This window comes from Ovis canadensis, chromosome 7, assembly GCF_042477335.2.
Source record: "Ovis canadensis isolate MfBH-ARS-UI-01 breed Bighorn chromosome 7, ARS-UI_OviCan_v2, whole genome shotgun sequence".
Lineage (NCBI taxonomy): Eukaryota > Metazoa > Chordata > Mammalia > Artiodactyla > Bovidae > Ovis > Ovis canadensis.
The window spans coordinates 13478337-13505281 of NC_091251.1; the positions used below are offsets into that span (position 1 = coordinate 13478337).

General features: G+C 40.2%; 1 protein-coding gene across 1 annotated transcript in view; it reads right to left on the minus strand.

Moving 5' to 3' along the window:
- Positions 1-26945, minus strand: part of DCP2 (decapping mRNA 2) — a 47101-nt gene that overhangs the window by 12699 nt on the left and 7457 nt on the right. Inside the window, exons 2-4 of the mRNA XM_069595256.1 lie at positions 21730-21881; positions 15244-15371; positions 14736-14834 (exon numbers count right to left, since the gene is read on the minus strand). Of these exons, the coding sequence (XP_069451357.1) occupies positions 14736-14834; positions 15244-15371; positions 21730-21881 (379 nt within the window). The remainder of the gene's footprint in view (positions 1-14735; positions 14835-15243; positions 15372-21729; positions 21882-26945) is intronic.

Sequence of the window (26945 nt, forward strand, 5' to 3'; positions counted from 1 at the left end):
CTTATATCTCTCCTTTTCTCCTTTGCTTTCTGCGTCTCTTCTTTTCACAGCTATTTGTAAGGCCTCCTCAGACAGCCATTTTGCTTTTTTGCATTTCTTTTCCATGGGGATGGTTTTGATCCCTGTCTCCTGTACAATGTCACAAACCTCTGTCCATAGTTCATCAAGCACTCTGTCTATCAGATCTAGTCCCTTAAATCTATTTCTCACTTCCACTGTATAATCGTAAGGGATTTGATTTAGGTCATACCTGAATGGTCTAGCGGTTTTCCCTACTTTCTTCAATTTAAGTCTGAATTTGGCAATAAGGAGTTTATGATCTGAGCCACAGTCAGCTCCCGGTCTTGTTTTTGCTGACTGTATAGAACTTCTCCATCACTGGGTGCAAAGAATATAATCAATCTGATTTCGGTGTTGGCCATCTGGTGATGCCCATGTGTAGAGTCTTCTCTTGTGTTGTTGGAAGAGGGTGTTTGCTATGACCAGTGCATTCCCTTGGCAAAACTCTACTAGCCTTTGCCCTGCTTCATTCTGCACTCCAAGGCCAAATTTGCCTGTTACTCCAGGTGTTTCTTGACTTCCTACTTTTGTATATCAGTCCCCTATAATGAAAAGGACATCTTTTTTGGATATTAGTTTAAAAGGTCTTGTAGGTCTTCATAGAACCATTCAACTTCAGCTTCTTCAGCATTACTGGTCAGGGCACAGACTTGGATTTCTGTAATACTGAATGGCTTGCTTTAGAAACAGAGATCATTCTGAACTTAGTTCAGATCTAAAACTGCCCTTCCTCATAGTGCCTCAAGGACTGCCAAGACATGGAACCCCAGTTCCTGGGAATAAAGTGTTACAGCTAACCCTCACCTTCTCCTTCAACCAGAAAAGCCATGCTTTTTAATCTATTAAAATCCTGGGCCTCTGCTTTAAAAACCACTAGTGAGGGGGGACGGATTCACTGCAAGACTGGACTGACGCAGACACACTGCTACACCTAAGAGAGGCAATAAGGAGCTACTGCAGAGCACAGTGAACTCTACTCAGTACCCTCTAACGGCCCACATGGGAAAAGGACCTGAAAGACTGGCCAGACAGTCATACAGCAGACTCACTTTGCTGTACACCTGAACGTCACAACACTGTAAATCAATTATACCCCAATAAAAATTAAAACCATTAGTCCCCTCTAGCCTTCAATGTTCTCCTTCAGATAACATTTATGTTCTCTGGCAAGTTCCTTTCCCACTTCACCCTCAAATGAAAAAGGCTTTGGTTCTTTACTGACTAGAAACCAGTGTGCGCCTTTTACGCTGGAATTCCTCCTCTTCCTCTAGCTTCAGCACCTACCCAATCGATGGCACAGAAGACGATAAAACATGCACAGGCCTGAACCTCCTACAAGGTAAGGATGTGGCGGAGTTATTTGTGTCCATTCCTTTTGTCTCTCCCCTCCTTCTCTTGTTGGTTTAGGTACATCTTTCTACCTCCTTCAATAAGGGCACATCTATATTTCTCTCAGATATGTATAGGCTGTAACTCATAATTTAAGCTCCTCCACAACACCTAACTCATTTCTGTATACTGCCAATTATGCTAAACCTTTTCCTAATTTTAAGTACTAGGTGAATATACTCACTTGAAACTGCTCTATGGAATACAGAAAAAAGAGACATTATTTGTATTTCCTACTTTCAGAAACGACAGAGTGGGAACAGAAATACCTATGTATTACCAAAAAAGAGCTTTCTTGTCCTAAACCAAAACTATACATCTTATCCAGAATAAAATCAGGAAGGCTCAGTGATACTTTGTATCTATCCCCAGAACTTAATTTAACATTTATATACATGTGGTGTGTGCTCAGTGTTGTCTGACCCAGTGTTGTCCAACTCTTTTATAACCCCAAGGACTTTAGCCCTCCAGGCTCCTCTGGCTGTGGAGATTCTCCAGGCTGGAGTGAGCTGCCCCTGGCCTCCTCCAGAGGATATTCCCTACCCAGGGAGCAAACCCCCGTCTCCCACATTGCAGACAAATTCTTTACCGTTTGAGCCACCAGGGAAGTCCACTGTATACATAACACAATATAATTAAACTGACAATCGTGGATTTATTCCACAACTCATGTATGTTATCTGAATGCTCCCATTAAAGTCCAGATGTTAATACTTTGGTTTTCCTTTTCTTTGAAAGTAAGTCTACCCTACTCTACTGCTTGAGACATAACTCAAAAATGGTTTTTATTACAGATCAATCTGGTTGGATATCAGAATTCTAACTTTAGAAATTAGAACTGATTTACCTAAAAGTTTACCTATCAGTGACATAAAATTGATTTTCTTCATCAAAGTCTCCATTAAGAAAGTCAAAAGGGAATACATAAACCAGAAGACATTCACAATATACTCAAATCCAGACTACATTAAGAAATCCTATATATCCACAAGACAAGTAAACCAACTTAGAAAAAAGGTAACATGTAAGTGGGTACTTACTAATAGAGGACATTCAAATGGCCAATAAGAATGTGACAATGTGGCCAACATCATTAAACTTCAGGGGAATATGAAAAACACAATGACAGACCATTATATTCCCCTAATAATGGCTAGTTTTTTGAAAATGAGATATAATTAATATATTACATTATATTAGCTTCAGATACACAACATAATAATGTTTTGCATATATTGAGAAATGACTATAAATTTTTTTCCCCCAGTTTTACTGAGATATAATTGACATATATCACCGCAAAAGTTTAAGGTATACAGCATGATGGTTTGACTTACCCATACTGTGAAATGGTTACTCTTAAGTTTAGCTAATACGGATCATCTCATAAGTACAATAAAAAGAATAAGAAAAAAATACACTTTTTTCTTGTAATGAGAACCCTTAAGATCTAGTCTCTGAACTTTTCATACGTATCACACAGCAGGGTTAACTATACTCATCATGCTGTACATTACATCCCTAGTGCTTATTTATCTTCTAACTCTAGACCATGAATCCGCGCTCTTGTGAGTTTTGCTTTTCAGATTCCACACAAAAGGGAGACCATACAAAATCTGTCTTTATCTGACTTATTCACTCTGCACAATGCCCTCAATGCCCATCCACAGTACAAATGGCAGGACTCCTTTTTTAACTACTGAAGTGTATTCCACTGTGTCCATACATATCACATCTTCTCCAGCCATTCATTTGTCAATGAACATTTCAGTTGTTTCCATGCCTTGGCTATTATAAACAATGCTATTATGAACGTAAGACTGTGGATATCTTTTCAAGTTAGTATTTTCATTTCCTCTGGATATATTCTCAGAAGTGGAATTGCTGAATCATACGGTTATTTTAATTTTTTGAGGATCCGCAATAGAATTTTCCATAGTGGCTGTATCAGTTTACAATCCTACCAACAGTGAACAGGGACCCCTTTCTCCACATTGATCTGTCTTTTTGAAGGCAGCCATTCTAAGAGGCATGAGAGATATCTCACTATGGTTTTGATTTGTATTTCCCTAACAATCATAAGATGGTCAACATCGAAATCAGACTGATTATATTAGCTGCACCCAGAGATGGAGAAGTTCTATACAGTCAACAAAAACAAGACCGGGAGCTGACTGTGGCTCAGATGATGAACTCCTTACTGCCAAATTCAGACTTAAATTGAAGAAAGTAGGGAAAACCGCTAGACCATTCAGGTATGACCTAAATCAAATCCCTTACGATTATATAGTGGAAGTGAGAAATAGATTTAAGGGACTAGATCTGATAGAGTGCTTGATGAACTATGGATGGAGGTTCGTGACATTGTACAGGAGACAGGGATCAAAACCATCCCCATGGAAAAGAAATGCAAAAAAGCAAAATGGCGGTCTGAGGAAGCCTTACAAATAGCTGTGAAAAGAAGAGACGCAAAAAGCAAAGGAGAAAAGGAAAGATATAAGCATCTGGATGCAGAGTTCCAAAGAACAGCAAGGAGAGATAAGAAAGTCTTCCTCAGCAATCAATGCAGGGACATAGAGAAAACAACAGAATGGGAAAGACTAGAGATGTCTTCAAGAAAATTAGAGATACCAAGGGAACATTTCATGCAAAGATGGGCTCGATAAAGGACAGAAATGGTATCCACCTAACAGAAGCGGAAGATATTAAGAAGAGGTGGCAAGCATACACAGAAGAACTGTTCAAAAAGTATCTTCACAACCCAGACAATCACGATGGTGTGATCACTCACCTAGAGCCAGACATCCTGGAATGTGAAGTCAAGTGGGCCTTAGGAAGCATCACTTCAAACAAAGCTAGTGGAGGTGATGGAATTCCAGCTGAGCTCTTTCAAATCCTGAAAGATGATGCTGTGAAAGGGCTACACTCAATATGCCAGCACATTTGGAAAACTCAGTAGTGGCCACAGGATTGGTAAAGATCAGTTTTCATTCCAATCCCTAAGAAAGGCAATGCCAAAGAATGCTCAAACTACCACACAATTGCACTCATCTCACATGCTAGTAAAGGAATGCTTAAAATTCTCCAAGCCAGGCTTCAGCAATACATGAATCATGAACTTCCAGATGTTCCAGCTGGTTTTAGAAAAGGCAGAGGAACCAGAGATCAAATTGCCAACATCGCTGGATCATCAAAAAAGCAAGAGAATTCCAGAAAAACATCTATTTCTGCTTTATTGACTATGCCAAAGCCCTTGGACTGTGTGGATCACAATAAACTGTGGAAAATTCTGAAAGAGATGGGAATGCCAGACCACCTGACCTGCCTCTTGAGAAATCTGTATGCAGGTCAGGAAGCAACAGTTAGAACTGGACATGGAACAACAGACTGGTTCCAAATAGGAAAAGGAGTACGTCAAGGCTGTATATTGTCACCCTGCTTATTTAACTTCTATGCAGAGTACATCATGAGAAACACTGGGCTAGAACAAGCACAAGCTGCAGTCAGGGTTGCCGTGAGAAATATTAATAACCTCAGATATGCAGATGACACCACCCTTATGGCAGAAAGTGAAGAGGAACTCAAAAGCCTCTTGATGAAAGTGAAAGAGGAGAGTGAAAAGTTGGCTTAAAACTCAACGTTCAGAAAACAAAGATCATGGCATCTGGTCCCATCACTTCATGGGAAATAGATGGGGAAACAGTGGAAACAGTGTCAGACTTTATTTTGGGGGGCTCCAAAATCACTGCAGATGGTGACTGCAGCCATGAAATTAAAAGACAAGTTATGACCAACCTAGATAGCATATTCAAAAGCAGAGACATTACTTTGCCAACAAAGGTCCATCTAGTCAAAGCTATGGTTTTTCCAGTGGTCATGTATGGATGTAAAAGTTGGACTGTGAAGAACGCTGAGCACCGAAGAACTGATGCTTTTGAACTGTGATGTTGGAGAAGATTCTTGAGAGTCCCTTGGACTGCAAGGAGATCCAACCAGTCCATTCTAAAGGAGATCAGTCCTGGGTGTTCCTTGGAAGAACTAATGCTGAAGCTGAAACTCTAATACTTTGGCCACCTCATGCGAAAAGTTGACTCACTGGAGAAGACCCTGATGCTGGGAGGGATTGGGGGCAGGAGGAGAAGGGGACAAAGAGGATGAGATGGCTGCATGGCATCACCGACTCGACAGATGTGAGTCTGAGTGAACTCCAGGAGTTGGTGATGGACAGGGAGGCCTGGCGTGCTGCGATTCACGGGGTCGCAGAGTCGGACACGACTGAGCGACTGAACTGAACTGAACTGAACTGAATAATCTAGTGATGCAAAGCATCTTTTCACATACTTATTAGCTATTTCTCTATCTTCTTTGGAAAAATGTATATTCAGGTCTTTTTCCCATTTTTTAATTGAATTATTTGCTACTGAGTATATAAGTTCTTATGACACATTAACTCCTTATCAACTATATGGTTTGCTTGTTATACATTTTTAGACATTAACTCCTTATTAACTATATGGTTTGCAAGTATTTTCTCCCATTCCATAGACTTTCTACTTAGTAGATTCATTAGTTTCTCATTTTGGGGTCGATAATAGATAATAGTCTCGCTTATTTTGGTGCTTGTGCTTTTGGAGTCACATTCAAAAAGTCATTGCCAAGAGCCACATTAAGGAGTTTTTATCTTGTTCTCTTCTAGAAGTTTCATGGTTTCAAGTCTTAGTCATGCACCCACTTCAAGCTAACTTCTGTGAGTGATGTAAGACAGGGGTCTAGTTTCATTCTTTTACATGGGAATATTCAATTTCCTCAGCATCATTAAGTGAAGAGACTCTCTTTTAACCATTCAGTTTTCTTGGCTCCCTCTTCAAATATTAGTTGACCATATATATGTGGGTTTGTTTCTGGGATCTCAATTGTTTGATCTGTTTCATTCATCTGTTTTTGTACCACTGCCATACCATTTAATGACTACAGCTTTATAGTATAGCATGAAAACAGGAAGTGTGATACCTTCCACTTTGTTCTTCTTTCTCAGCATTGCTTTGGTTACTCAGAGTCTTGTGTGGTTCTATATACACTTTAGATTTTTGTTTCTAATTCTGTAAAAATAAGGCCACTGAAATCTTGATAGGGATGACACTGAATCTAGAGATGGTTTTTGGCAGTAATGACATTTTAACAATATTAATTCTCATAATCCATGAACATGGGATAAAGATTTCAAAGTCGGTAATTCTACATGTAGGCAAGGACAACAAGAAGTCTCATATGCAGGTGGTAGGCATGTAAATGGGTTCAACCACCTGGAAAACCACTGGCAACTTCCCTATGACTCAGTAATTCCATTCCTAGAGAAATGCAGGCTTATTTTCCTCAAAGGACATGTACCAGCATATTTATACCAGTTTTATCCTTAACAGCCAAAAGCTGGATATAATCCAATACATAAGAGAATGGATAAACAACTGTGGTATATTTGTACACTGCAATATTACAAAGAGCAACTAAAAAGAACCAGCTGCTAATATACACAATAACACAGATGACTCTCACAAGCATTACACTGAGAGAGAGAGATAAAACACAAAGAACAGCTATTGCAAAATCCTAATTATATGAAGCTCAGAACAGGCAAAAATAATCGATGGTAATAGAAAAGTCAAAACAGTGGTTCCTTCCAGGAAATGTGGGAAAAGCAGGCACTGATCAGAAGGAGCAGGGCTTCCCTTGTGGTCCAGTGACTGGCGGCCTGCCTTCCAATGCAGGGGATGCGGGCTGGACCCCTGGTCAGGGAAGGTTCCACATGACATGCAGCAGCTGGGCCCATGTGCCACAACTACAGAGCTGGCACTGCAGAGCCCAGGAGCTGCAATCACCAAAGCCCGAAAGCCCCAGAGGCCGCACTCCGCAACAGGAGAAAGCCCTCACTCGCCTAACTAGAGAAAGCCCACGCACAGCAACCAGGAGCCTACGCCACAGCCACAATCCAGTGTAGCCAAAATTTTAAAAAGCAGGGGCAGCAAAGACTCTTCTGAGCTGCTGAAAACATTCTTTGACCTCGATGGTGGTTTCACAGGCATGTACAAACATAAAAATGAATAACCTGACAAGTTTATTTTATGCCTTTATCTGTCAATAAAAAAAGCTTAAAAATAACTTTTACATGGTTCTTAATTCTATTTTTACAGTTATTCTCTTTAACTCTCTTCTTTGAATATCTTATAATCAGAAATTAGAATACCTACCAGTCACATATGTCTGTATAATAATTAAAAGCTATGCTAAAAATAAACTGTATAATCTAAGTTCCTGTAAGCAGACCCTATTTGTTACAAACAGAATCTAACTGAATACATGCTTAACAAAACAAACACTGAAGGACTAAGAGACTGTTTCAGATTAAAGACTGCAAAACAACAATTAAATGTAAACACAGGGCATGAGCCTGAATAGGATCCTGTATGGAAGAAGGGGTGGAAAGTGCAGAAAAGGACTATAATGGATCAACTAGTAAATCTGAATATTGAATTATCTGTTAGATAAAAGAACCTATCAAACCCATTCCTGAATTTGATAATTACACTGTGATTATGTAAGAGAACTTTCTAGTTCTTTAAACTTACTGATACATGCAATAATAGTGGTTAAGGGGCATTATGTCTACAATTTACTCCTAAATTATTTAGCAATGACAATAAAAACCACACACCCATATGTATCAAAAGTAATACAGCAAACATGGCAAAATATTAACAGGTGGGTCTATTCTTTATATTATTCTTACTACAACATTGACACAATTTTAAAGAGTAACATGTAATTAATGGTAAGGTTGTTTTAGTGTATTCATTCAAATATATCCTGTGTGCTCAGGAAGTGACAGGTACTATCCTATCCTATGCACTGATTTCAGAAATGAATAAAGCAAGCACTGCTCTTTCAAGAGCTCCATCTTAGAAAGAAATGGTAACTGCAGTACGATATACATGCCAGAAAGTGGGTGGGTGCCACGGGAACACAGAATCAGGATGCCTACCTCAGCCTTGAGGGGCTTCCCAACTGCCCATGCAGGAGATGCCAGTTTGATCCCCAGTCCAGGAAGATGCCTGCAGAAGGAAATGGCAACCCACTCCAGTATTCTTGCCTGGAAAAATCCCAAGGACAGAGGAGCCTGGTGGGCGTCAGTCCATGGGGTAGCAAAAAGTTGGGACACGAGTGAGTGCCTGAACATCAACTCAGCCCTGGGCACAGCTGAGGTGTGAGGCGTGCGCTGGGGTGGCCACCTGGAAGGCTGTCATAGGCAGGGTCCTATCCTGTGGGTACATCTGGGCTAGGACTTGAAAGATGACTAGAAGTTTATAAGACCGACAGGAAGAAAAAGATATTCCAGATAGCTGAGAACGGCTATAGCTGAAGAATTATAATGAGAAGAAACGGTGCAACATGAGGCCATTAGTGTAATGTAACAAAGGCAGCTTTGAAACCCTGTACAACCATACTTAGAATAAACATAATACAATGCTAATGCTGCTGCTGCTGCTGCTGCTGCTGTTGCTGCTGCTGCCGCCGCTGCTAAGTCACTTCAGTCATGTCCGACTCTGTGCGACCCATGGACTGCAGCCTACCAGGCTCCTCCATCCATGGGATTTTCCAGGCAAGAGTACTGCAGTGGGTTGCCATTGCCTTCTCCGATAATACAATGCAAGACTTCTTAATTCTAAAAGTGATAAAGACTGGTTCACCTCTAAAATAAGGTACTCATTCTCAACAAGCATTTACCAGGAAAAAATTTTTAATAGCTCACTTTTATGTACAGATAACAAATGTAAAACCAATGAAGGGTTAATATCCAAAATATATAAACAGCTCATACAGTTCAATATAAAAAAAAAAAAATCAAAACAAATAGTCAAAAAATGGGCAGAACCCAAACAGCCATTTCTCCAAAGACACACAGATGGCCAGTAAACACACGAAGAGAGGCTCAATATCGCATATTATTAGAGAAATGCATATCAAAACCATGAGATTATCGCCTCACACCAGTCAGAATGTCCATCATCAAAAAAAATCTACCAAGAGTAAATGCTGGCGAGGGTGTGGAGAAAAGGGAGCCCTCCCGCACTGGTGGGAATGTAAACTGATACAGCCACTGTGGAAAACAGTACGGAGGTTCCTTAAAACACTAGAATAAAATCACCATATGACCCAGCAATCCCACTACTGGGCCACTCCTCCCCCTCGAGAGACCACAATGCCAGAACACACACGTGGCCCACGTTCACCGCAGCACTCCTGACAACAGCCAGGACACGGAAGCAACCGAGACGCCTGTCGACACGTGAACGGGTCAGGAAGCTGCGGCACGCTTCTACAGGGGAGGACTGCTCAGCCATACAGGAGTGAGCCTGAGCCAGCTGCAGTGAGGTGGACGGACCTAGACCCTGGTAGAGCCAAGTAAGTCAGAAAGAGAAGAACAAGTGTCGTATGTTAACACATATAGATGGAATCTAGAAAAACGGTACTAATGAACGCAGTAGAGAAGGGTCTATGGACACAGTGGGGGAACATGAGGCTGGGACAAATTATATACAACAGTGTAGTGTTAGTCGCTCAGCCATGTCCGACTCTCTGCCACCCTATGGAGTGCAGCCCGCCAGGCTCCTCTGTCCATGGGATTCTCTAGGCAAGAACACTGGAGTGGGTTGCCATCTCCTTCTCCAGGGGATCTTCCCGACCCGGGCAGGCGTCAAACCTGGGCCTCCTGCACTGCAGGCAGACTCTCTACCATCTGAGCTACCAGGGAAATCCTATATACATGATATCGTACATAAAACAGGTAGTAGGAAGTTGCTAAATAACACAGGAAGCCCCGCCTAGTGCTCTGTGATGACCTGGAGGGGTCACCTCATGGCTGGGGATGGGTGGGGAGGCTCAGGAGGAAAAGTATATATATACACACAAATACACACACACATAACTGACTTGCATTACTGTAGAGCAGAAACCAATTCAAAATTGTAATGCAATTTTCCACCAACTAAAAAAATAAAACTTAAAGCCAATTTTTAATACCAAACCTCTTCTGAATCAAATCCATTCCTGTATAATTCAGAGTTTAACGTTCCTGATACATGGAATAGGATTAACATCTCAAATGATATCAGATAAAAATCTCTACGTAAGAGTAAAAAAATGTGCTATCCAAAGAACACCAGCATAGACAATGAAATCTCCTGCCTAAAATCTATGTCCTATAAGCCTACAAGTGGTAGAATATACCAGTAATTCCTCTGTACAAATTCTATCAAGATTAAATCACATAAGGGCACATTAAAGTGTCATTATAATAAAACGCTGTTCTGCCAAATAATAAGTAGCAACATGAAATCTCGAAACCACGTGTGAACTGCCAAGTATTCCATGTTCTCAAAAACAGGTGTTGTTTCACCACAATTGACAAAAATACACGAAGATTATCTTAATATAGCTTTTCAATAAAACCTAGGGGACATTTTTCACATCTTTACCCTACATCTTCTTCACTACTGAATAAGTGTTCAGAAATAACCCAATTAACAAAGGGGAAGCAAGTGATCAAAGAAACTACTAACTAGGGCGGCCATGAGCCTTCTACTGACGATTCCTCACAGCTTCTCCCTGAGCCGCCTGCTTGCCACTGCTTCTTCAGCCCAGCCCCCACACAGCCCTTACAGGAGGTGTCAGAGTCTGCTGTAGCAAAATAAATACTTCTACACACTCATACATGATGAAACAACACTAATACAGTTACAATAAAGAAAACTAAAAGCTATTACGCAACCTGAAATAAAACCCATGGTAGAAACCAGAGGGGAAAAAACATGGTGAAAACAAGAGAAAAGTGCTTAACACATCAGCCTAAGCCTAATGATAGCTAAAAATTAAGACAAAACTTCTCCATATATATTAATACAAGTGAAAATGAAAAGTGTAATATTGACATGAACTCCTATAAATGGAATAACAATCTTGTTTTCAACTAAGACACCGATGGTTCTCCCCCTCCGTCAATGCTGCTTCTATTGCGCTGCAGTACCACCAAGCGGCAGAAGGCTACACTGCAACTCCAGGACGGCTGGTTGAATACTTGCAACACTCAAAAATACCAACTACTGTGGACTAAACCTTCCAAAACTCTTAGGAAGGCCTAACTCCCAATATGACTGTACTTGGAGACAGGGCCTGTGAGGAGGTGGTGCAGGTTACATGAGGTCATGCAGGTAGGTCTCCAATCCGACAGGACTCGTGCCCTTTAAGAGGAGGAGACACCAGCAAACTAGCACCCTGGGCTCTCAGTCACCCAGGGCAGGCCACACGGAGGCAAGGCAGCTGACTGCAGGCCAGAGTGAGAGCCTTCACCAGGACATCCATCAAAAGGCAGCTTGCTCTTAGACTTCCCAGGCTCCAGCGGAGTAGAAAATAAATGTCTACTGCTTATGCCACCCAGTCTGCAGCGTTTTGTTATGCCAGCCTGAGTGGATTGATACAGCAATGCTACACCTGAATTCCAAAATCTGTTCTTTATGAGAAAAGCATTCACTTAAAAGGAACAAAAGTCAAAAGATTTGCCTTTATTTTAAATGAAGTCTTTTCTAAGAAGTTCCTTTATCGGCTAAAAGAGGCTATTATTTAGATCAGAAAAGTTAGAAGTTAGGATTAATTCTTATTATCAAAGGGAACATTTTTTCCCTGAAATTAATCAACTGTGGTTCCTAAGTACACCTGTGCTTTCCTCAGAGCAAGACAAAATCTTTAGAATAGGGGAGGTGAGGGGAGATTCATATTGGTCCACACAAGAGAGGTAAGTGTTATCAGGAAATAAGATATATGTACTTAAAATCAAATTTCTTCTGTTTACATCTGTCTATGTGTTTAGAAATTCTCACCAATTTACAAACATTCCTGACTGCCTATATATTAAATAGCAGCCAAGAACATGAACTCCAGAACCCAAATACCAGGGTTTGCGTCTCTGTTTTGTGCTTACTGAATACTCAACAGCTCTGTTTCAGTTACCCACCTGTAAAAACAGAGACAACTTCCCATAAAGGCTGCATCTTCCCCTACAGGATTCTCCATTCTCCCACTCCCCCGGCCCCAAGAATAAATTTTATTCACTTTCTTACAAATTATGGTGATTCGCTGGAATCAGCACCACACAGACAGGACAACTTTTTATCTCAGTATCCCAGAGGAGAGAACAAAGAAGAGAAACCAAGGTGAAAACTGTCCTGGTTCACAGGTTAACTTTCTCTTCTTATCCCAAATACCCGATTTCTGCATCATCCCGACTCTTTATAATATCGTGTTCAAAACTCATGAGATGGAGCGTTCCAGCAGTAGATGCAGGCGGACCCCTTGGGTCTAGGGTCCTTCTTCAGTTTTCCAAGATTAGGTATTTGATTCCTCGAAAAAGATCCAATTATAAAGATAGCCCATACCACCTAATTTAGCCTAAGTTTCTGTTACTGCAGGTAATATTTCTTTCTGGACCTGGCTAACTATCTCACTGCTGTAGGACAAGACTACTCCATGCGTAAGGCGTATGGATTAGCTCCACTGAGTAGGACAGCATGGCTCCCATTCTGTCCTTCCTTATAAGCAAGACGACTACAAAAACTGAAGACAGAAAAGGGAAGACGTTTTAAGTATTCCATTTCATCTCCTGCCATCTACAGAAAAGAAAGGAAAAGCTCTTCAGAGGATGTGGCATTTCCTCACCTGCTCCCTAAAGAGTTTTCAATTTTAAAGGGTGGGCATAAAACTTCTTTGCTATAAGCTGTTGCAAAATACTTGCTCAGATAAGCTGTTCCATACTCAATTTAAAATGCAGCATTTTCACTCCCTTTTTAAAATCTTACTCCAAAGTAAATAAGCATTGATATTTTTTCTACAGTAAATAACCACTAGTGGTTTTTAAAAATTTTAACTATTATCCCTCACTAATAAACGTACTCGAACCAGGCAGTGAACATCGCTCCAGAAAAACATAAAAGCAAAAAAAACAAAGAGAGAGATTCAAATAAAATATGCTACAAAATCCATACTGCCCTCTCAAAAAAAAAATCTCAAAATTCAATCACTACCAGTTTAGACTCTATAAAAATATCACTTCTAGTTATGAATATCTTGTTTTTAGAAATGGAGTCCTTGAGTTGACTCCTAATAATTTTATATCTTACAGAGATTTGCCCAGTTTCTCTAGGCTATTGAGCAACATATACTAAAACTATACTGGAACAAAAACCTTTCAACTCCTAGTGCAGTTCTCTTTCCATTTTATCCTATTTCCTCATAGCTCAACTTCTCAAATGTCAAGGACAAGGTGTACTGTTGAAAACCGATAAAAAAGAATACCGTATACAATGTATCACAATGTATTACTGTGGCTACAGCCAACTGGTTACATTTGAAAATAAACAATTTAAATAAGAGTGAACATCCTCCTTTTAAAAATAAGAAACTAAGGCCCAATACAGACTGCTAGTCTGTGGCAATCTTTTGGGGGAAAAGTGACCCAGTCTGGAAAGATACCCAGTTAAGATTTGAATGGGCAAGAGAAGAGAGGCCTTTCCAGGTAGGAAAATCACATAAGCAAAAGCTTAGTGGATGAAACAAATCAATCAATTCAGAGGACAAAGAATAAATTCTTCTGACTAAGAACGCTACGCTAAGTCGCTTCAGAGACGACAGCCCACCAGGCTCCCCCGTCCCTGGGATTCTCCAGGCAAGAACACTGAAGTGGGTTGCCATTTCCTTCTTGACTAAGAATAAAGACAGACACATTTAGGAATGGCTAAGAATTAAGCTTCACCCTACAGGCAGAGGGAAGCTAGAGTGAGTTTTTACCAATAAATGTAAATGTCTCAGAAATTGTGCGTCTGGAAGCCCAGACTATAAACATAAAACAAAGGTCATAAGAGCCAAAATATTTAACCAATCTATTTATTTAATACAATTAAATATTTAATCCAATTCTAAAAGGAAAAGTAGAAAAGATATTACAAAAAAGGTTAAATAATACAATTTAAAATGTACACTGAAGGAAAATGAAACATATGAGAGAAGAATAAATGGCAGAAGTGGACAAACAAATTACCAGTTACATAACAAAAGATATCACTCCACACAGGCAGTCAAGCTCTGGAAAGAGGATTAAATGATCCAAACAAGTCCAGTCTCCAAAGCTAAAACACTCAAAGCACAACCACCAAACATTACTGTTTCAAAATGCAGTAACTCACCTCTCTAGCAGCACAATCATGAGGAGCTTCTTCTTTGTTTACTTTTCCTTTTGGAAATCCCCAGCCTGATTTTGCTAGGTACCCCTGAACCAGCAGTACCTGCAAAACAATCAAGACGTAAAAATAAAGCCTGCTCTCCTTTCCCATATTCCTTCCTAAAAGCCAGAAGTGCTTTTCTCCCTACTTCAGATAACTGTTATCACCAATAATCTTACTTGGTTAACTATCTTCCAGGAGGCTAGATACATTACTTTTCCTAGGAAGAAAGGCATTCTGCCCATTTTAAAGTATTTCTTCAGCAATCAAGTTCCTTTACAATATGCCATACTGCAACAGGTATAAATTACTAAGACCCAGAATGCAGACAAAATATGCAAATTTTGGCCTTGCAGCGCTAAAAATCTAAGTATACTTTTAAAACCTCAGTTCAGAACATTATAGATGTAACATTAGGATGAAAACAGCTGATTACCATTTCACTTAAAAATTCTGTATTACTCTCACTCACATTTTCAAGTGTCTCATCAAGAATAATTGCACCATATGTTGGCACTCCCATTTTATATTCCTTCCATTCATCCAAAATTTTTTCCACATCTTCACCTTGAGGCAGCAAAAATGGACAATGATTGAAGAGTACACCATGTGTTAAGGAAGCCATTTACTTTCTCCCTTAATACAGTTTAAGCACATATATACAGAAAGAGATCTTTTTAAATGAATTTTGTATTTTATACAAAATTACTCACATCTTCACCTCACTTAAATGTATCCTTCTTTTCACATTTGTTTTCTCCTGAATAAAACATTTCTAACTTCTGCATTTAGCCTAGGCACAAATCAAGTAAACTTTGAATACACATACTCTGGCACCCTAAGTTAACACCAAAACACTCAGGGCCACGCTAGCACTTCCAATCACTAAGTGTGTCGACCGTATCACATTAAGAGTCGACAGATACGAAACTGACCGCAAGAAACACAAGCACGGCACACACAGTGAGAGCTCGGTTCCCCGGCAGTGCCGTGGCTAGGACTGCTTCCACTGCAGGGGGCACAGAGTCAGCCCCTGGCTGAGGAACTAAGATCCCACGAGCCCCTCAGCCACCCCTCGCCCCCAAAACAGAAGCAGCGGAAGTAGCTGACTAACTCTGGGAAGCAGAACTAGAGATGAATGAAGCATGCCACTCTACAGGGCTGAATATTTTTCTTTACCATGTGCATGTATCGCTTTTATAATTTAAAACATTTTAAAGATGAAGATTTATTAAGGATTATAGAGAAAGGTAAATATAAGTATTAAGGAGAGTATGGCCTGTTTCAAAAGAAACTGGGTATGCCTCTCCAAAACTGGGCAGAGTAAAATAATTTTTTCTAAAGTAAAGAAAACCTACACCTGTAAAGTATATCCTCAGGCTTCCAATACTCATATGCTACCAAATGCCTCATTACAACACTGTTAATTATGAAAACTGTAGGGCAAATTATAATTTATGACAGTGTTTCTCAAACAGACATTCTCAAGGGTTTTCAAGTTCTCTGTGAAAACTTCCATATTCTGTCTTTTCATTTTTATGTTATTGTAAGAAAGGAAGGTTTTGTAACAGATAAGGCAAAGAAAGGTGCAGGGAAAACTTGTAGTAAACACACGTCGACATCCTCTAAGAAGTCAGCATTATATTCACATTAACTACTGAGTTAAACAAAAACATCACATTAAATTCATTTTATGAAAACTAATTTTATGAGCTGTACCTTTTTTCTGTTTAAAAATATGCTTTGGTTTTATAACTGCAGTAAGAAATAAGGTTCTCAAAGAGCTCAAAAAAGGCAACCATCTATAAAACACTGTATTAAATAGGCAAGCACTATATAGGCAAGGTTAAAAATATTCTTTGCTTTCATTTAGGGAGAGGGGAAATCATGTGGATATAATATTAACTATTCCATAAAGCTCTATGGAAGAATTTTGGACGATTCCAGCTTCCTATAATTCTGAAAGCTATTTCCCATTAAAAGTCTGGCCTGAGACATTTAATAAAAATTCCTTATGTGTTTTAGGTCACCACAGATTTTTTTTTTTAATCTAACTATATCTTTTAAATAAATGGATATTTTTTCCATTAAAAATTTAACCACAGGGGGAAAAATATGAAAATAACCCAGGAATAGAAGTAACTTCAAATAGCATTAAAGAGGAAGTGTCAAAGAGGAAGACACTTATCTCGTCTTTTTCCTCTCTCTTCCTTCTCCCTACAACATTCTTAATAATTTCACAGTGCATTAGTGTCTCTATAATGAAGTTTTATCTCATCTTTATACCCATTAAATAACTTCCTCAAAAATAACAAAGATTAGCAAAACAAATTAAAATCAAGACATAATCTTGAAAATTATCTATACTCTTAATTTACCCATTTTTTTTCCTACCCCAAAATCACCATAAAAAGAGTTGATGAACCAATCAACTGCAGACCAAGATATATTTGGAATTAATGATGAAAAGTACCTGCTCAAGTCCACACAATTAGCAAATACAGAACCCAATCCAAAGTGACATCAATTTCTTCACTGAAGACAACTCTTCAATCTTCCTCCGTATTCAAAAGTACATAAAGTAATTCATTCCAACAATGGAGTGCAAAGTTTTTTGTTTTTTGGTTTTTTTGGAAGTGGAGAGTTTTTAAATACCACTTTTATTTAATGAGACAATGTACTTAACTCAAAAAAACCCTATGATATGCTCTGAGTAATGATAATTATTTTTGAATTTTTACTACAATTATTATTTGTATTATTATTATTATTATTTGCCTTATTTTCTTAACCATCAAACCAAATTATTTTGCATCTTCAATCTTGGCTTACTGGGCCTTACCAACATTTCTAAGAGAAAGACTGAAGATCACACTGATTAAATAAAGAATGGAAGAAGCTTTAAGCCCATACGTCTACTTGTATTACACATATCCCCTTTCTTAACAATTCAGTGATTCTTTAGTAGACTCTTTTCAACATTTCTGCAAAAACATGAAAAATACACTCTAACTGTAGACAGTCATTTCGCTAAACTGCCATCCAAAATCCTTCTGTTACCACAGATGACGTCAATTTCCTCTCGGGACAAGCTCCAGCCCCAGTTCCTTGGATTCCTGGTCCTTCACCTCCACACCCACTTCTGGGACCAACTCCCACAGCAACAATCGGCACCCTGCCATCAACAGAACTATTACTGTACTTTGATTAGAATAAAACATCTTGGCCATAATTTTCTACAGCAGTCTTTTAAGGAGTCACAATATATGGCTATTCTACATCAATTTTTGACTGTTCTCCTGTCTCCATATTCGCACCCTCTGGCTTTTATTTTCTTCTCTCCACAATATGGTCCATCACTTTAATCAATGTCTTAGCAATATTCAAAATTCTTTTGCCACAGTTATGAATATAGCTCCCAGGCAAAACCTCAAACCAGAAGCAAGTCCAGGACAGTCAACCTATACCACATACTGAGGTATGTAGTATATAACTCAGGCAAGTACTACTGGCACATACTCAGTTAAGTGCTATACCTGAGTAGCCACTAAAGAAAAGTCACAGGATTATGCACAATTAACAAAAGAAAAAAAACAGAGTCACAGAAAAGGCCTACTATTTGTCCAAGGTTGCATGGCTGGTAAATGGCAAAGATGGGATGGTAACGCAAGGGATGTGGCTCCAGAATTCATTCTATTAACTTTTGCTCTAGTCTCACAGGTACCGCAAATCAGTGTGTCCATCATGCCCCCACAAAATTTCTCCTTTATTTTTCTACAAATGGAATGGCACACCCATCCACTCAATCGCTCAGATCAGAAACCTAGATACCATCCTTGACTCCTTCCTCTACCTCTCCTCAGACACTGAAGTTAAGACAAATTTTACCTCCTAAATATCACTGAAATTTAATATCTTCTATTCACTTCTATCAGAAGTTTCCATTTCTCTCATAAATTAATGAAACAGCATCTTAACTAGGTTTCCAATCTGATGTTCCTCCCATTCACTGCCTGCACGATCTCAGGAATGGTTTTCAAAATGTCCCTAGAGAAATAAAGCAAATGCGGCAAAACGTTAACAACGGGCAAATACACAGAAAGAGCGTGATGGCACTTGATTTGACGTTCTTTCCACTTCTAAGTTAAGCTGTTTTCCCTGAAGCCTTTTTTTAATCTCCTGCATTATTACCCTTATGGGTAAAATCCAGACAAACACGGCCCACTAGACTCTGCCTCCAAAGAAGATTTTTATCTATTTTCAAATTGGAGTGGGATTACTCGCTTCACTATTTCTAATGAACCCTAGGCTACTTTATCAAAACCTATGAGACTTCAGTGTAATCATGTCCTTTCCTGCCTGTTATCTTAAAGACAGCAACCAAATATACCTTGTTCACTATACAATGCCAGGCACAGAAGAAGCACTCAATTATTTAATGGAGTCTACCACATTAGAAGAAGCTTTTTCTTCCACGTAAGTGAATTAGAAGAAGAAACTTAAATAAAACAGGAGTGCTTTTTTTTTAATAATAAGGAAAGTTTAAAAAATTCATATATATAAACACAGTTGCAATTGTGTTTTAGGAAAAACTGCAATTCAGGACTCTGGGTTAGGAAGATCCCTTGGAGAAGGAAATGCCGACCCACTCCAGTATTCTTGCCTGGAGAATCCCATGCACAGAGGAGCCTGGTGGGTCACAGTTCATGGGGTCAGAAGAGTCGGACATAACTCGGTGACTAAACCACCACATAAGCACAAAATCTTACCCAGAAACCCAAAATATGTACAGTTGCTCTTGTAGACCCCCAAGTCTATGCAAAACAGAAGACGACAGCCTTATTTTATCCATGTTTCTCCAATTAGATTATAGCTCCTTAAAACAGTGTTCTGTGATTTCCTCATAAAATCTGCCACCAAGACTCTAACAAAGATAGTGCTCCACAGTACTTCTATTCCTCCTTTTTTCATTTACTTCTCCATACTTGCTGAGAAACTTTCAAAGGTTAACAGCTATACAGAATAAACAGTTTCATTCATTTTCTGCAGAACCCTAAGGGGTTCCTTATTTCATGCAGCTAAGGGAAAGCACAGGGAGCTGAGTGTGAGGGTTGTTTTAAATCACCTATTCCTGCTCCCTCCAGTGTAGTACAGTGAACTTACGGGTATAGCTCCATGTCAACACATGGTTTATGTTTAAAAAGAATGACCAAGAGAATAAAAATCAGAGCATCTGGCTCAAGATTTAAAAACTCACAAATCCCCCTACATAACTTCCATCCCTATCTCCTCTTGGATCCCTGTAAGAATCTTAGTAAAAATTTACTTTCCAAGGTATTGCTTATCATTTCCAACTCCCCAATTTTGCTCCATCCCTTTTCTTTATCTGCAGTGTATTTCCCACTCCAGCCTGCTTACAGGAAATGTATAGAATGAAAATCCTACATTCCCTTTAAAACATAGCCTTGCTTAAACTTGCATAAAACTCTCCACCTTCTGCCAAATTCTAAAAACAGTATCAAGAGCATTAGCAATTTACCGGGGTTTTGGCCTTGTGACATAGCTTCCTTTTATAATCTTAAATATTTGCGTGAATCTTTTATAATTATGACAAGTTTCTATCTTATTTGCAAATAAGGAGGAACTAAGGGTTCTCAGAAGGCAAGGTATCTGCCACAAAACCAAAAACTGTTTTGAACACAGGAAGTATTCAATAACTACTTAAGAATATCTATCCCAGAAAGGTAGTAATCTCGGTAAAGATCATTCAGTTAACTGGAACAGCAAGAGGAATGTAAAAAAAAAAAAAAACAAAAAAAAAAACAGATCAGTTCTAGAAACAAGTTAGCTATATCTGAAAGAAAAGAAAATCTAATTTATTTCTAATTATCACTGCACATTTTAGGGGGTCCTCAACATAAATAAAAGTACAGTTGTCCCTCCAGTATCGACAGGTGTTACCAAGTCCAAGCTCACTCTGCTCACTACCTGACAGGCCAATGAATCCGAGACACAAGGTTGAGGCAAGGAATATGATTTATTCAGAGGGCCAGCCAACCAAGATGGCCAACTAATGTTTCAAAATTATCATTTTACCGGGGTCTGGATGCCAGGTTCTTTTAGAGAGAGAGATGGGGGGAGGTGAGGAAACAAAGTAAAAAGACTATTAATCTTGCAAGTTATCTCCTAGAATGGCTAGCCTCAGGCAGGGGGGGTGTGTTCATTTCTTCTTTCCTGCCAGCTACAGGTGGAGGGGAGGAGGGGAGGTTCTGAACAAAGGCACTTTAAGAGGCAGAGAGGCAGGTTTCTTCGAGGCAGGCTATCATGTGTGACTGTAGTAATAACAAAAGCAATGGAAAGCAAGTTCAAGAAACAGTTTCAACATGGAGTCGGAACTGACTTCTCCCTGCAACAATGTGTGACCCACAGATAGTGGGGTTGACTCTACATGCCATTTTACACCATCAAAGAAACTTGAGCGGGCTTTCCTGGTGGCTCAGCGGTAAAGAACCCTCCTGCCAATGCAGGGGACGTGGGTTTGATCCCTGGGTCGGGAAGATCTCCTGGAGAAGGAAATGGCAACCCACTCCAATATTCTCACGTGGGAAATCCAATGGCAAAGGAGCCTGATGGGTTATATAGTCCATGGGGTCACAGAAAACTGGACATGACTTAGTGACTAAACATGGAACATCTATGAATTCTGGTATCCTGGAGAGAAGGGGAGTGGTCCTGGAACCACCCCCATGAATATCAAGATACAACCCTACTATCAAATTGTGCCTACCACCATCAGGCACAAACCATATGTATATGCTTTATGTATTTGACAAATTTTAGAAATCATTATGTTTTATTTAAAAGATTATAAATCTCAAAGACAAGCAAAAGAAAATTTGTGCTACAACATCTTATTAACAAGAATGAAAGACAGTCATTATAGTAATAAAAAGGATATCAGCTTTAGCAAAGTCTCTTATCCCACACTGAGGTAATCCTGGTGTGTTCTGCATGTAGAAATCCAAGTAAAACCAATGGGCAAGTTCAATCTGAAAACACACTCGGATAGCATTGTCTCTTTCCTCGCTGGGAATATGCAAAATAAATCGGCTGTCAAAAACAAAAAACATACAAAAATTACATTTACAAACCATAACAATTTATTTTAACCTTTTAAATTGCTTCATTCCTGACCCACCAACACAAAAACAGACCAAAAGCAGTACTGATCAAGGAAGCGAAACTGGCAGGAAAGTGAAAGTGTTAGTCGCTCAGTCTGTCCAACTCTTTGCGAGCCCATGGGCTGTAGCCTCTGTCCACGGAATTCTCCAGGCAAGAATACTGGAGTGGGTTGCCATTCCTTTCTCCAGGGGATCTTCCCGACCCAGGGATCAAACCCAGGTCTCCTGCACTGCAGGCAGATTCTTTACCGTCTGAGCCACCAGGGAAACCAGGGAAAATGAGTTATGAATGAACTCATTCATAACATAATTTTTTTAAGAGGCCATCTATCCTCTGTTCACAAGTACAGAGATTAAGAGCTCACTAACAATAAATTAAACATGAGCTAGAAAACAAACTTGTGGGACTTCCCTGAGGTCCAGTGGTTAAGACTCCATGCTTCCACTGAAGCGGGCACAGATTTCCTCGCTGGTTGGGGAGCTAACATCCCGCAAGCCACGTGGTGTGGACAAAGAAAAAAAAAATCACTAGGATTCCCTCCCATGTCTGGTAACACTTTCAAAGAATATATGCAAATAAATTCATACACTCAGAAAAGATATTAGCTGTTTAATCTCTATATTTAAAGTATTACAAAGAAATGTAAAAGAAATCATTAATAGACCAGACTTCCCAAAGAGCTCACCTGAAGAATCTGAGTTCAAAATAACTTTCAAATACACTCACTTAAAAAAAAAGAAAATCTAAGCTGTCTTTTCCAAGTACATTCAGAGGCAGGAAGAAACAGTTGATACATAATATAAGTGTACACTATATTACATATACAAATGTGTATGTATGATTAAGATAATGAACCCCTTTCTTGTGCAACAAACCAATCGAAATTTATGTGATTTACAGGACACATTAAGCAACCACCATTAAGCTTCTTCTGTGCTTAACATTTTCTGTAACCTTTTTCTCGTGACTTTTAGAGACAGAATGAATTACATGAAAGAAATCCACTGGTGTCTACAGTCATTTTTTTAAATTAAAAATAGCATCACCCAATTTGATCACCTACACGAGCAGTCCACAACCTCTCTGGTACCAGTTTCACGGAAGACAATTTTTCCATGGACTGGGACAAGGGGGATGGTTTGGGGATGACTCAAGTACGTTACATTTACTGTGCCCTTTATTTCTATCATTATTATGAAATCCGCTCCACCTCAGATCACTAGGCATAGATCCCAGCCTTTGGGGCCTCTGACCTACACTACTCACTAGTTGTGGTGATAAATGTTCTTTGCTATTTTCAAATTTCAAATCAAATCTCAAAACAATGCTGTAAAAATTATAAAAATACATCATTCCAATAGGGAACTGGATAAGTAGAAGTTAAGACAAATGTATGTACAATAATCTAGAAAAACAATGGGCAAATGAGCTTAAACCACATCTCTATTAAACAAGACAGGTAACACGCAACGCTGATAGCATTATCTAAGACATAAAAATCTCTTCCAAACGGCATTTAAGATCCAGTGCCTGCTCACCTGCACAGCCCCTATCACTCTGTAAAGTTCTTTATACCCAGTGACACTTGTTTCTTACAAATGTCCTAAATCGCCATCCACATACTATCTCTCCTCTCCTTTTCTTGTAATTCATTCCCCATGACTTACCTACAGGTCCTGAGGAATGATTTATGAATTACCTACTTCATTCACTTCTTCTAACTCATTCCTCATGACTTACAAACACTGCATCTCCTACCGTGGTAGGTATATCAGACTCCTCCGAATAGATTTATAAGCTCTTTCAACTCCTACTCCATTAAAGCAACTATCTGGTTTTCACTACTGCGTGCATGCTCAATCGCCAAGCTATGTCCAAGACTTTGCGCCTCATGGACTGTAGTCCGCCAGGCTCCTCTGTCCACAGGATTTTTCAGGCAAGAGTACTAGAGTGGTTTGCTATTTCTTTCTCCAGGGGATCTTTCCAACCCAGAGATCAAACCCATGTCTCCTGCATTGCAAGCCAATTCTTTACCACCATTACTGTCCATAAACTGTTCCAAGTTAGTTCACTGAGATAAGGTGCTGAAATCAGCCCTGAATATGCATTGGAATACCGATGCTGAAGCTGAAACTCCAATACTTTGGCTACCTGATGCAAAGAACTGACTCACTAGAAAAGACCCTGATGCTGGGATAGATTGAAGGCGGGAAGAGAAGGGGACAACAGAGGATGAGATGGTTGGATGGCATCACTGACTCGACAGACATGAGTTTGAGTAAACTATAGGAGTTGGTGATGGACCGGGAGGCCTGGTGTGCTGCAGTCCATCCGGCTGCAGAGTCGGACGCAAGCAGTCCATCCGGTTGCAGAGTTGGACGCAACTGAGCAACTGAACTAACTGATCTTTGTATATTTTTACTCCTATAGTCTAGCAATTGTCTGACACATACCAGAGTGACATACTGGCAGTTATAATTTATATTTGAAATATAAGATGAAGCAAGCGCACGCCACTGTGTCCTTCCCACAAAATGCAGCTATAAACCCTGAATGAAATACACAGACCAGCTATTTGAGGACTGTGAAAAGTAAACAGCAGCAGGAAGATTGAGGAGGATGACAAATATCTGAATTCACCATTTTTCCACCCTCCAGTATCCCTGTAAGGTGGACTGGGGGTAAGAAGTGAGCTCCAGGAGCCCTCAAGTTCTGCCTCAAGGCTCAAGACAGGAATCTAAAGGAATCTCTCCAGGCTTAGAGACAGTGAGGGAAATTCCCCCTCTCTCTTCTCCATTCTCTCACGCCACAGTACCAAGCAATGCCATACTGGTTAGAGCTGGCAGCAAGTGACTGTAACAGGGATCCACAGAAGTTAAAACTTTGTCGGACAAGAACCTTCCTCTCCGATCACAAGAACTGTGCAGTCCCAACAGGGTAGGGCCAACATCCATTGCTTATTTTTCTTCTAAGCCTGCACGCCTCAGCCAGAGTGAGCCCGTGCACAGCAACAAAGACCCAGCACAGTCAGAGCAGAAACCTGAATCAGACCGCCAGCAGTACACCACAGACTAGTCAACTCCACTACGTCCAAGACACACCAGGCCTCCAGCCTCAGACTAGCTAGTGCACGATACAGAAAAACTAACGGCACACAAAAACTAGACTCATTTTTATCTGATTTTAATAAACTTACACCAAGTCTCAAAAGGGGCTTCTCTGTGGCTCAGATGGTAAACGAATCTGCCTGCAATGCAGGAGAGCCAGGTTTGATCCCTGGGTCAGGAAGATCCCCTGGAGAAGGGAATGGCAACCCACTCCAGTATTCTTGCCTGGAGAATCCCATGGACAGAGGAGTCTGGGGGTCACAAAGAGCTGGACAGAGCTGAGCGACCAACACTTTCAAGTCTCAAAGAAAAGATAGAAAAGAAAAACCACTTGTCTATTATTTCTTCATCTTCTCAGTTCGGGACATTTTCTATTGAATTCCATTATGGAAGATGAAGAATTAACTCTATCCCTTCTCCTCTCATTCTACACACCATTCTCCTCTCTCCATCGTCCCAACGCACGGCATCTTAGTTTACTCTTGTAACTCCAGCACTACTGGTATCTGGAGCACGTAACTCTATGTTGAGAGGATCTGTGCTGTACGCTCTACATGTTCAGCAGCATCCACAGCCTTTGCTTATTAGGTATTAGCACTCTCCACAAAGCTGCAACCAGAAAGATCTCCAGTCACTGCCAAACGTCCCTCGAGAGGAGCAAAACTCAGTCCCAGTCTATAACCACCACGTTAGATCAGCATTCAAGTCTTCACACTGCTGCTGCTACTGCTGCTGCTGCTGCTGCTGCTGCTGCTGCTGCTAAGTCGCTTCAGTCATGTCCAACTCTGTGTGACCCCATAGACGGCAGTCCATCAGACTCCTCTATCCCTGGGACTCTCCAGGCAAGAACACTGGAGTGGGTTGCCATTTCCTTCTCAAATGCATGAAAGTGAAAAGTGAAAGTGGAGTCGCTCAGTCATGTCAGACTCTTCGTGACCCCATGAACTGCAGCCCACCAGGCTCCTCCGTCTGTGGGATTTTCCAGGCAAGAGTACTGGAGTGGAGTGCCATTGCATTCTCCGAGTCTTCACACTATGATTCTGTAAATACAATTCACAACTAAGCCGTATGATAAGCCACAGTTTTTTCCCATTGAAAACATTACTTAATTTAGCTGCGCAGGGTCTCAGTTGCAGCACACGGGATCTTTTGGCTATAGCATGCAAACTCTCAGCAGCAGCATGCAGGGTTCTAGTTCCCTGACCAGAGCTCGAACCTGGGCCCCCTGCGCTGGCAGCACTCTTAGCTGCTAGACCACCAGGGAAGTCCTTGTTTTCCCTCTTAAGCATAATCAAAAGTTCTCCCACTAATTAACAAATGTCTTGTCATTGCTTTACTTTCTCTGTATCTGTCAGCAACTCAATCTTTCTAAATCCTAATTTCTAAATTTCTAAATTCTTCACCAGTTTTCTAAATTCTTTTCTTGAAGTGCTCATTCAGACACACCAGTTTCATCTTGAAGACTGTCCCTGAGCCTTCTCATCTGTTCCAATCTGGAATGACTGTCACTGCATCTAACACACATCTGTCATCCTGTGCTGTCCGTTCACCAGCATCCCATGGTTCCCACGTTTCCACCCTACACTAGACCTCATGTTCTCACATCCTGTCTTCCTCCTGATTAAGGTACTTCCTTATTTTCACTTAGTACCACCTTCCATGCCTTCTGGAGAAAGAATGCAGCAGAGATAAATATGAAGACGTAGTGAATTTGAAAATAGCTTTGTCCTTACACTTGACAGTTTGGCTAGGTGAAGAATTCCAGGTTGGAAATCATCTTCCTTCAGAATCCTGAAGACAGTGCTCTTTCCTGCCAGCCTACAATGTTGATGTGTGGACTGAAGCCACCTCAATTCCTTCGTCCAACCTTTTTTCTCACTGGAAG